This window comes from Aquarana catesbeiana, linkage group LG09 (assembly GCF_042186555.1).
Source record: "Aquarana catesbeiana isolate 2022-GZ linkage group LG09, ASM4218655v1, whole genome shotgun sequence".
In the NCBI taxonomy this organism is placed as follows: Eukaryota; Metazoa; Chordata; class Amphibia; order Anura; family Ranidae; genus Aquarana; species Aquarana catesbeiana.
The window spans coordinates 35,574,776-35,586,863 of record NC_133332.1 but is presented as its reverse complement, the minus strand read 5'-3'; the positions used below and the strand labels follow the sequence as shown (position 1 = coordinate 35,586,863).

The 12,088-nt window shown below is 42.6% G+C and overlaps 1 protein-coding gene across 1 annotated transcript in view; it reads right to left on the bottom strand.

The window, feature by feature from the left end:
- Positions 1–12,088, bottom strand: part of TAP2 (transporter 2, ATP binding cassette subfamily B member) — an 88,775-nt gene that overhangs the window by 17,547 nt on the left and 59,140 nt on the right. The window contains exons 7-8 of the mRNA XM_073598273.1: positions 7,479–7,607; positions 3,712–3,900 (exon numbers count right to left, since the gene is read on the bottom strand). Of these exons, the coding sequence (XP_073454374.1) occupies positions 3,712–3,900; positions 7,479–7,607 (318 nt within the window). The remainder of the gene's footprint in view (positions 1–3,711; positions 3,901–7,478; positions 7,608–12,088) is intronic.

Below are 12,088 nucleotides of genomic sequence, written 5' to 3'. Positions count from 1 at the left end.
GTCTCTCTGACATCACGGTATTCTGAAGCATCAGGCTCCAAGATCAATCAGGAAAAGAGTGAAGTTTTCTGGATGGGAAAGGAAGGTGAGGGGTTTGATCTCCCGGACACCTTTCCAGTGCCCCAGGAAAGAATTAAGATTTTAGGCATTGAATTTGGACCTGGCGATTATGGCCTCAAAAACTGGGAAGGCAGACTGGAAATTGCCAATACTAAGGTGGTCAGCTGGAAGAGATGGAAGTTATCTATGAGGGAAAGGGTTGATCTGATTAAGACTTACCTGATTCCGATCTTCTTGTATGTCAGCTTTGTCTGCATCTTGCCAGTGTCTCTCTATGCTAGGGTCAGTAGTGTGTTCTTCCAGATGTTGTGGGGGAACAGACTGAACCCCATCAAGAGGAATGTCACCTATCTATCCAGGAGGGAGGGTGGCTTAGGTATGGTCAACCCAGTTCTTTTCTTTTCACTGCTTTTTCTCAAGTTTAATATTGGTAATATGCTTGCAGTGGAACCTCCTGGATGGGCAGGCATATTTAGATCTTGGTTTAGGCCTTTTCTACGACTTTGGGAAGAAGGTGGCCAAGTGAAGAATCTCAGGGGTCATCGTGGTCAGCTACCAGCCTATGTCGCTCCGTGCCTGAAGTTACTACGGCAGTGGCGATTGTCGGCTGAAGATCTCAGATCGGTTCCGAGGAAAGTCCTTATGAGTCGAGTCTTGAGCGAAGTCTTTCATGACCCACTGGCCTTAAGGGATTGCCCAGGCCCAGTTTTGAGGGCAGGGTTAAGACTTATTAATTTGGACAGAGTACCCCCTAAATTCAGGGATCTGGCCTGGTTGTGCTTCCATGGGAGACTCTATGTTAGGGGCAATTTGAAATTCCGCAGTGGGGTGGATCGTAGCTGTCCTCGGGAGGAGTGTGCAGGTGAGGAGGAGACTATGGACCATTTTCTGCTTCATTGCCCTTTTAACATAGAGGTGTACAAACAGGTGGGACGGGCCCTCGGTGTCCCTTTCCTCTCCAGGCTGGGTTATGCTGAGTGGGTGTACGGAGCATTCAATACTGGTGGGGTTTTTTGTTTAGATACACTTTTTCTAGTTAGCCTAGTAGTCCGTTACTTCACTTGGAACGAACGGTGTCAGGTCTGCATTCGGCGTAAAATCCTTCCTGTTCAGGTGGTGGTGTATGACATTCTGCATGAGGTGGAGAAGATTCGGGTGCTCGAGAGAGACAAGCAGAGTCAGGGGGCTTGGTTGAAGGCGTGGAGGGGTTTCAGGCCTCCCTGACTGCCAGGAGTCTCTTTCCCGGGTGTGGCTGTCTGTCTCTTATCACCCTAGATTATTATTTTTTTTTTTTTGGATTAATTTTTGATAAATGGCTGCGTACATAGGTGATGGGTTGTGCCTCTTAGGCCCTCTCTGCTGCTTTATGTAAATAATTTTGGTAGTGGATTATGTATATATTGTATATATTCTGAACATGGATGTGTATTCCTTGGATTTCTGTTGAAGTTTTGTACTATGGTTTTGTTTTTTACTTTTGTATAAAATTGGTTGCTTGATTCTTTTAATAAAAGATCAATAGTGCCCCATTATTGGTATCAGTGGGAGGAATAGTGCCCCATCATCGGTATCAGTGGGAGGAATAGTGCCCCTTTATTGGTATCAGTGGGAGGAATAGTGCCCAATCGTTGGTGTCAGTGGGAGGAATAGTGCCCCATCATCGGTATCAGTGGGAGGAATAGTGCCCCTTTATTGGTATCAGTGGGAGGAATAGTGCCCCATCATTGGTATCAGTGGGAGGAATAGTGCCCCATCATTGGTATCAGTGGGAGGAATAGTGCCCCATCATCAGTATCAGTGGAAGGAATAGTGCCCCTTTATTGGTATCAGTGGGAGGAATAGTGCCCAATCGTTGGTATCAGTGGGAGGCAGTGGCGGCTGGTGATTACATTTTTTGGGGGGCGCAAACTAGGGATCGACCAATTATTGGTGTGGCTGAGATTCACTTTTTTAGAAGTACCGGTGTCGGTCAAAAAACTGACCGATATTACTGATTTTGCTTCAAGGGGTTTTACCGGGGTGATGCATGCAGCTGCCGGTACCGTTCTTTAGAGCGGACAGTCGGTTTTATTGCAATAAAAACCGATGTGGCTCAGCAGCCGCTCAACTGTCATTACAAGCAGCGGGAGGGGACGTCCCCCCCCCCTTTTGCGGCTCGCCCGGGGTCTCCTGTCCCACCAGGAGGACCGAGCAACCAGCTGGCCGAAAACCCGAACAAAGCCGATGCTACGTTCGTGGCTCGGATCTAGTAATCCAGAAGTCATGACATTACTTCCCGGATTACTGGTATCTTAAAGGCGCCAGTTTTAAAAAAAATAAAGTATTCAAAAACACAGATCTTGACGTTTTGAATACTTTGAAGTGCAGAGGAGGGATTCGGGGTGTTATATACCCCCAATCTCTCCATAAAGAGTACCTCTCACATGCGTATTACTGTCACAAGGGATGTTTACATCCCTTGTGACAGCAATAACAGTGATAAAAAACAAAAAAAATGTAAAATGACAGTGTAAAAAAAAGAAAAAATTTAAATGTACAAAATATCAGCAAAAAATGTTGGCTATTGGCGGGAGAAGTGGTCGAAATATCGGTATCGTATCGGCACCGAAAAAACAATATCGGTCGATCCCTAGCGGAAACCCTTCCAGGTCCTTACCTGCCCATCCTCGACTGTCACGGCTCCCGATACCTAAAGGGTTGCGAAACTGGAAGTGATGCGTTAGCAAATTCTGATCTGCTATAGTCAAACGTGGGAGGGTTTGGCGCACAGTGCTCTGCGCCCCGAGCACAATGTTAAACAAGCCAATTAGAGCCTCAGGCTATAATTATGTGCTTGTTTAACGTTGACGGACCTAATAGACTTCTATTAGTCCGGCGCCCCGCAGTGCTCTTTCACACATATAGAACGATTTATTTTTAAATAAATCATGACATGACTGACATTTTTTAAATTTTAACTTGTTAAAAAATGTTAGTCAAATGATCATTTATTTATTTATTTAGACTTTTCTATTGGTCACAGCCCTTGTGGACCGGTGGGAGGAATAGTGTCCCATTATTTGTGTCAGTTGGAAGGATAAAGACCCAAACTTGGTGTCAATGGGAGAATTAGTTCCCCATCTCTGGTGTCAGTGGAAGGAATAGTGCCCCATTATTGGTGTCAGTGGGAGGAATAGTGCCCTATCATTGGTGTCAGTGGGAGGAATAGTGCCCCATCATTGGTGTCAGTGGGAGGAACAGTACCCCATTATTGGTGTCAGTGGGAGGAATAGTGCCCCATCATTGGTGTCAGTGGGAGGAATAATGCCCCATCATTGGTGTCAGTGGGAGGAATAGTGCCCCATCATTGGTGTCAGTGGGAGGAATAGTGCCCCATCATTGGTGTCAGTGGGAGGAATAGTGCCCCATCATTGGTGTCAGTGGGAGGAATAGTGCCCCATCATTGGTGTCAGTGGGAGGAATAGTGCCCCATTATTGGTGTCAGTGGGAGGAATAGTCTCTCTTCAAAAAAGGAGTAGTGACCCAAGGGTCAGATAAAGGCAAAGGACCGCATCCCTCCCGTGAGGCGCAGTTTGGAGACCACTGCACTAGATTAAAAAAAAAAAAAACAGCTAGGCAATTGGTATTTGGTATACACAAGCACATGCTCACCTTCAGGGCGGGAGTCTCGGGACGGGAAGGGTAAGAAAATGTTACATTCCTGAACTCGAACACTCCACGTAAATTTTCAGGACACAGACATCCAGATGTGGAGACCTCAGGCTGCTGATCCAAGTACTGGAATACTTTGGTGGAGGCTCCGGCGGAATGAGTGATCTCACTGAGCATGTGAAATACAGACTGACAATGAGAGAGAGAAGAGAAGTTTTGTGAGGACAGTATATTTCTTAAGGTACTCCTATACATTAGGCAAAAATACACAATAGTATTGCACTATGGAAGACGTGCTGGTATTGGACCAGCTTAACCACTTACCGCCCAGGTTTTTTCTGGCACTTTTTGTTTAAGTCAGTACTTTTTGCTAGAAAATTACTTATAACCCCCAAACATTGTAATTTTTTTTAACAAAGACCTTAGGGAATAAAATGGCCATCGTTGCAATTTTTTTATGTCCCACTGTATTTGCTCAGCGGTTTTGCAAACGCAATATTTTTGGAAAAAATACGCTTTAATTAATAAAAAAAAAATACAAAACACAATAGTTACCCCGATTTTTTGTATAATGTGAAAGATGATGTTACGCTGAGTAAATAGCTACCTAACATGTCATGCTTTAAAATTGCGCACGCTCGTGGAATGGTAACAAACTAAGGTACTTAAAAATCTCCATAGGCAACGCTTTAAATGCCTTTGCAAGTTACCTGTTTAGAGTTACATAGGAGGTCTAGCGCTAGAATTATTTCTCTCGCTTTAACGTTCTCAGCAATGCCTCATATGTGTGGTTTGAATACCATTTACATATGTGTGAGTGACTTAGGTATGCTTTCACTTCTGCATGCAAGCACAGAGGGATGGGGGTGCTTTACATTTTTTTAAATTATTATTTATTTATTTTACTTTTTATGTTTACACTGTCTGCTTAACGTCCCCTCCCTCTGCTTCGCAAAGTGTTCCAGCAGCTCATGAACTGCATAGGTGTGCACACAATGTGTGCCGGGTGTGCCTGGGCACACACTAATCAACCCATGCAGCTGCTGCCTGGGCCTCCCTTCGTGGACCTACCCCCTCCATCCCCAGTGCTGCCGGATTCCCTCCTCTCCCACCGCCTTGTGCTGTCGGCTATACAGGGGGATATTTAAGGATGGAAAGCCGAGAAAGGGGCTGGTAAATACATCATTTACCAGCCCCTTCCTTTTCTGAATGAGCGATTTTATACCGTGTTTATTCATACTGAAAGTGGTTCTAAAGGCAAAAAGTGTTTTATCTTAATGCATTCTATCTCGATCTAGCGATGTTGCACGAGAGACTCGTCTGTACGGGACTCTCCAGATTGGTTGAGACAGCAGTGAAGCGCCATTGGCTCCCGCTGCTGTCAATCACAGTAAGAGAGCCAATGAGGAGAGAGAGGGGGAAGGGCCAGGCCAGAACTCCATGTCTGAATGGACACACAGTGCTTCGGCTCGGCTCAGGTGCCCCCCCCCCCCCCCCCCCCCGTGGCAAACTGCTTGCTGTGGGGGCACTCAATAGGAGGGAGGGGCCAGGAGCCAAAGAGGGACCCGAGAAGAGGAGGATCAGGGCTGCTCTGTGCAAAACCATCTGCAACCGAGCAGGTAAGTATAACATATGGATCAGAGTGTATATACCCTTCTCTGTAACATATTTCACACCAATATCAATTGGGACCCCTACGAGGCCCTTCTCTATAAGCCGATTGCAGAACTGCTTGGTCCGGAATGCCAATTCGCTCTGCATCTTTTTACTGCAACTAAGTTGGCTTTTGCGAGGGCTTGGAAAACTCCTGTGCTCAGCTTTGAAGCTGTTAAGAATCGTATGAACAACATCATGGTAAACAAGAAGCTGACGGCTTTTTCTTTGGACACACACAATAAATTTCTTATGTTCTGACAACCGTGGATCGCATATACCCAACCTTTCAAATATGACAATAAACTTCTTTCAATGTAATGACTCTCTGACACACACCCCGTAGGACTCCTCACCTCCTTCTTTTCTTCCTGGCTCTTTTTCTCCTCCTTTTCTTTCTTTTTCCTTGTTTTCACTCCATTTTTCTTTTTAGGTGTATTTACTCTGAAGCCGCGTACACAGGATTGGATTTTCACACAGGAATTGTGTGATGACAGGCTGTTGGTGGGAAACCCGATCGGATTTTCCGCGGACAAATGTTGGATGGCAGGTTTTAAAATTTTCCGCAGACAAATTTCTGTTGGCGGATTTTCTGAACGTGTGTACACAAGTCCGTCGGACAAAAGTCCAAAGTACAAACACACATGCTTGGAAGTAAGTATGAGCCATAAGCGGTCGGTGTTGTAAACTAGCGTTCGTAATGGAGGATTAACATTCGTGACGTGGCAAATTATGAAATCTCCAAATGCAGCGCACAATTCTCTTCTTTGTTAATGGGATAATAATGAAGCTGCTTTGCTGCTGATACTGATGGAATTATTGCAAACAAATTTTTAAAGGCTTTTTTTTTTCTAGTGATATCAAGGATAATATTATTATGTTTTTGTTTTTTGTTTTTTGGGGCAAGTTACCACAACACCATTATCCCGTATTTTTTATGATCAAAGATACAAATACGTTGGTGTCCCTTGTCAATTTTACATTGTATTTTTTTAAATGTAACTTCCAACTCCCAAACTGTCATTTCAAGTAAAACACATAGCCAAGTATTTTTTATTGTGCATTAAAAAAGAAAACAAATACAATTAGACATACTATCTGCCAATAGAACTTAACCAAAAAGTGCATTCTATGCATCCAAAAATATAGAAAATATAACAAATCAAATCATTATTCCACCAAAAAATAAAATAAAAGCCTCATGCATGTGTCCTGCTTCTTAATATAGGGGGCCAACAATGCCAAAAGTTGGTGAAAGCAGGGGTCCGTCATCTGGAGATAATTCTGGATTATTCTCCTGGAGCTCCCACAGCAAAGGCATATGACATAACTGGTCACCATTAATAAAGCAACCAATTTTTGGTCCAAGAAATCCTCCTCCTCGGGCTTTCACACTGAGACTGCAGGGGAGCCCTTTTTCAGGCGCTTTACAGGCGCTATTTTTAGCCCAAAAGCGCCTGAGAAACGCCTCAGCGTGAAAGGGGTCTTATCGATCATCAGACCGCCGAGCATGGCTCGGGCGAGGATGGTTACAGTGATCACATTCTCTTAATGATATATTATATATTTATCTCTATAGACATCCACAGTTAACATGCTTAAATGTTCCATGATCTTCATAATTATGCTTGGGTGTCTTGGTTTCAGCTCATGTGATACATTCTGGAATCTCAAGCTTTCTCAACTAAAGACTTATGGACTTTAGTTATCACAATATGCTGAATTTGGAAGCTATGCAATTTTCTTGTTTTATACCTTAGACTGGATTTTATTTTGTTTACGCCATATATGATATAACCATCTCATTGTTCACCTAATCTGTCTGATTGAATTTCTCTTAATAAATTATTTTGTACAGGGAAACAAAACAAAAAATGAGCCTTTAATATCACTTGAAGCATAGTAAACTGTGATTATTATGCTTCAGTTTGTGAATGAACAGGAAGACACTCAACACAGAACACTTCCCATTCATGACCAGTACAGCTGAAGCTGCAGAGAAAGGGACTGAGGAATCTCTGTATGATGTGTGAAGAAAACTGAAGGGGTAATCAACCTCCACACGAAATGCATTTATAGCTTTTGGACCCGACTGGATATGCTTTATCACTCACCCGTAAATAGTCTCCGGACTCTATTTGGTACAACATGAAGGACACCATCTGCCCGCTGGTAATTGCTCCGCTCTGGATTAACTTGTGCCCATACACCAACATTGCTACCTGAGTACCTAGGTTAACAGTCTAGAAGATGAAAAAGGTAAGTAGAAGAAATGGTCGAAGAAAAGGGGACACAGAAAGCAGGGGGAGTGTAGGAAAGCGGGATGGAGAGAGGGAGAATAAGAGGGAAAGATTGTAGAAAAAGGAAGGGTGAGAGGGAGAGGAAGAAAAGGTGGATAGAGAGAAGTGGAAAGAGAAAAACATGAGAAAAGGAAGAGTTGTTTATTATTTTTATCATCAATTCTGTTACTTTTTCAGGTAGTATGTGACATTTTAAGACATTACTGCACTAATAAATGTAACCCTTTACTGTCTGAAATCTGTGTATAAACATTCTCCAGCATGATACCCTGCTCTGTGGATATATTAACCCCTTGCCGACCAGCCGCCGCAGTTTGGCACGGCTGGGCGGAACGTTATGTAATGTCGCTTGTGGCCACTAGGGGGGGGGGGGGGGGCGCGTGCCCCTGGAGCCGATGCGAGTGCCTGGTGGTTTCGATGACCGCCGAGCTCCCACGATCGCTCGTGACACACCGAGAACCAGCATCTGTGTGTGTAAACACACAGATCCCAGTTCGCTGAGGGGAGAAGAGACTGATCGTCTGTTCATACAAAGTATAAACAGCAATCTGTCATTTCCCCTAGACAGTCCCACCCCCCCCTTCAGTTAGAACACAGTGAGGGAACACAGTTAACCCCTTGATCGCCCCCTAGTGTTAACCCCTTCCCTGCCAGTGACATTTTTAAAGTAATCAATGCATTGTTATAGCACTGATCGCTGTATTAATGCCAATGGTCCCAAAAATGTGTCACGTGTCCGATGGGTCCACCATAATGTCGCAGTCCTGATAAAAATCGCAGATCCCCGCCATTACTAGTAAAAAAAAAAAAAAAAGAATAATAAAAATGCTATAAATCTATCCCCTATTTTGTAGACGCTATAACTTTTGCGCAAACCAATCAATATACGCTTATTGTGATTTTTATTACCAAAAATATGTAGAAGAATACATATTGGCCTAAACTGAGAAAAAAAATGGGGATATTTATAATAGCAAAAAGTACAAAATATTGTGTTTTTTTCAAAATTGTTGCTCTTTTTTTTGTTTATAGTGCAAAAAATAAAAACTGCAGAGATGATCAAATACCACCAAAAGAAAGCTCCATTTGTGGGAAAAAGGACATCAATTTTGTTTGGGTACAGTGCGTCACGACTGCGCACTTGTCAGGTAAAGTGACGCAGTGCCGAATCGCAAAAAGTGGCCTGGTCATTCAGAAGGCGGGGCTGAAGCGGTTAAAAAACATCCTCCCCTGTTTAGAACAGGATGTTATATTAAGACACAATTTGCAATATTCAATAACTCTTAATGGTATTGGAATGTGGGCTAGGGCGCTAATTGGTCTAAACAGGGAATCAACTTTTTCCATCACTTACCCAAAGAACATAAAACCAGAATCTCAAATAAGCTTAACACTAAAACCTTTAGTAAGAACTTTAACCCCTGGAAGGAATATGGGAATTCTTCACTTCTTATAAAAGCAGAAAGAAGAGAGGCATATCCCATTTCTATAAACTCCTCTTATCTTTTCCACTCCAAACCAAAACTACGAATATGATTAAATTGGAGAAAGTCCTTTCTCAAACCTTTTCATGGGAAACATGGCAGAAAGCCATACAAGTCAACAGTACAGCAACATCATGTATTGAACGTTGGGAAAATGCCCCAAAAATATTAAACCGCTGGTATTTGACCCCATACACACTTTCCAAAATATTTCCCTCTTCATCCGCCACATGCTGGAGAATTAATACTCATACTGTCAATTTAATACAGACACTATGGGGATGTAAGGCTCTATCTAGTTTCTGGAAGACAATTTCCTCCTTTATCGCATCCTTCACAGGAAACTTGAAGACACTCACACCAGAAACTGCCTTATTAGGTCTAAATCTAGACCTATACCCACCACAGTATAGGACTATTGTTGCTAATGTCCTAATAGCCGCAAGACTCACCATAACTAAACTATGGAAATCTACATTAGCCCCTAACCTATCAGATGTTATTTTGAGACTAAACTCTCAGGCTCACTATGAATTAATGTTAGCGCACAAAAAGGGCTCCACAGCTAAATTTCTTAAAATCTGGAATGAATGGATCTCACAACCTAAGGCTTAACATTTTCTGAAAAATACTAAGAACTATTAACCACTTCAGCCCCTGAAGAATTTACCCCCTTTCTGACCAGAGCACTTTTTGCGATTCGGCACTGCATCGTTTTAACTGACAATTGCGTGGTCGCGCGACGTGGCTCCCAAACAAAATTGACGTCCTTTTTTTCCTCACAAATAGAGCTTTCTTTTGGTGGTATTTGATCACCTCTGCGCTTTTTATTTTTTGCGCTATAAACAAAAAAAGAGCGACAATTTTGAAGAAAAGGCATTATTTTTTACTTTTTGCTATAATAAATATCCCCAAAAAATATATAAAAAAACAATTTTTTTCCTCAGTTTAGGCCGATACGTATTCTTCTACATATCTTTGGTAAAAAAAAAATCGCAATAAGCGATTATTGATCGGTTTGCGCAAAAGTTATAGCGTTTACAAAATAGGGGATAGTTTATGGCATTTTTATTAATAATTTTATTTTTTTCTAAATGGCGGCGATCAGCGATTTTTATAGTGACTGCGACATTATGGCGGACACATCGGACATTTTTGACACATTTTTGGGATCATTGTCATTCATACAGCAATCAGTGCTATACAAATGCACTGATTCCTGTGTAAATGGCACTGGCAGTGAAGGTGGAACCACTAGGTGGTAGTGTAAGGGTTAAGTGTGTCCTAGGGGCGTGTTTCTAACTGTGGGGGGCATGGCTGTGTGTGACATGTCACTGATCTCTGCTCCGATGACAGGGAGCAGAGATCAGTGACACTGTCACTAGGCAGAATGGGGAGATGCTTGTTTACATTAGCATCTTCCCGTTCTTCCTCCCCGTGAGGCGATCGCGGGTATCCCCGCGGCGATCGAGTCCACGGGACCCGCGACCCGACTCACGGGGCTTGCCGCGCGCGCCCGCTGGCCGCCTCTTAAAGGGCAACGTACAGGTACGTGATTCTGCCTGTTCGAGCCCTTCTGCTGCAGTATATCTGCGTGAGGTGGTTGGCAAGCGGTTAAATTTGTTTTTGAACCATTATCTTCTCCAAAGTACTCTGATTAGTAAGGTAACTTCCAACCATCTTCCTTTTCCTTCCTCTTCTTTCTAATACATTAAGCTACAATCCCTTGTTTACAGTGAGTTCCCTTTGGGGTAAACAGGGATTATATAAATGTTTAAACACCTTAAAAGTTTTTGGTTTGACTATAGTATTTTATGGTAACTTACTTTAAAGCACTTCTTTATTTTGGAATCTTATCTAGGTATTTCCGTGACAACACTGTTTCAATATATAACTAAAATATTCTTGTTTTACTTTTGAACATTCAATAAAAAATTTTAAGTATAAAAAATATCCTCCCCTTTGAGAGCCACCAGCCAAAAAATCTGCATGGCTAGTCATCTTTTTAAAACTGTAATTGTCAGATTAGAGTATTACAATTACAGTATTTAAAAATAATATTTGCAAAGAAGAATAAAACGTTAAAGGTTTTTTTTTCTATAAGCTTTATAGATTTAGCCTGGGCAACTAGGCATCACTGACCTTTACTCACAAATGAGTTAAAGTAATACTTTATATGACTTTTTCATTTTCACAAGCTTTCTCTTATTGTTCTTACTTTTGCTACTTAAAAGCGAAGTTCCCCTTTAGGAAAAAAATAATAAATGCACATATTTTAGCAGGAAAAAAAAAATGTGCGTTTATTATTTCCTACAAAACATTGCACCAGCTACCAAGTTACATTGTCAGGAATATCTTTAAAATGATTAACGGAGTTGTAAAGTTCTATGCATTAAGGTGAAAAACCTCCTGTAATGCAGCAGCCCCCCAAAGCCCCCCTTTTACTTACCTGAGCCCGATTGTTCCAGCGACAAGCATGAGCCCAGCAGCTCCAGCTGCTGGCTTGGGGGTTCTCATTGGATAAATTGATAGCAGCAGGAGCCATTGGCTCCCGCTGATGTCAATCAAATTCAGTGAGACGGGAGCCAGGGGGAGGGGCCGAGTCCTGCTGCCCGTGTCAATGGACGCAGCAGCAGGACTCGGGAGCGCGTCTGCACGAGTGCCCCTAGGGAAAGCACTTCTCCAAGGGGGCACTCGAGAAGAGAAGGAGCCAGAAGCACTGCCAGGAGACCCCAGAAGAGGAGAATCAGGGCCACGCTGTGCAAAACCCTTGCACAGAGGAGATAAGTATGATTGTTATATAAAAATTAAAAAAAAACGCAAACTTTTAGTATCACTTTAACTGCACTTTGTTTATGTAACATGAATGTTAATATGAAGATATATAATTGAACACACAAAACTGGAGGAAAGGGAAGTACATACATGCCAAATTTGTTT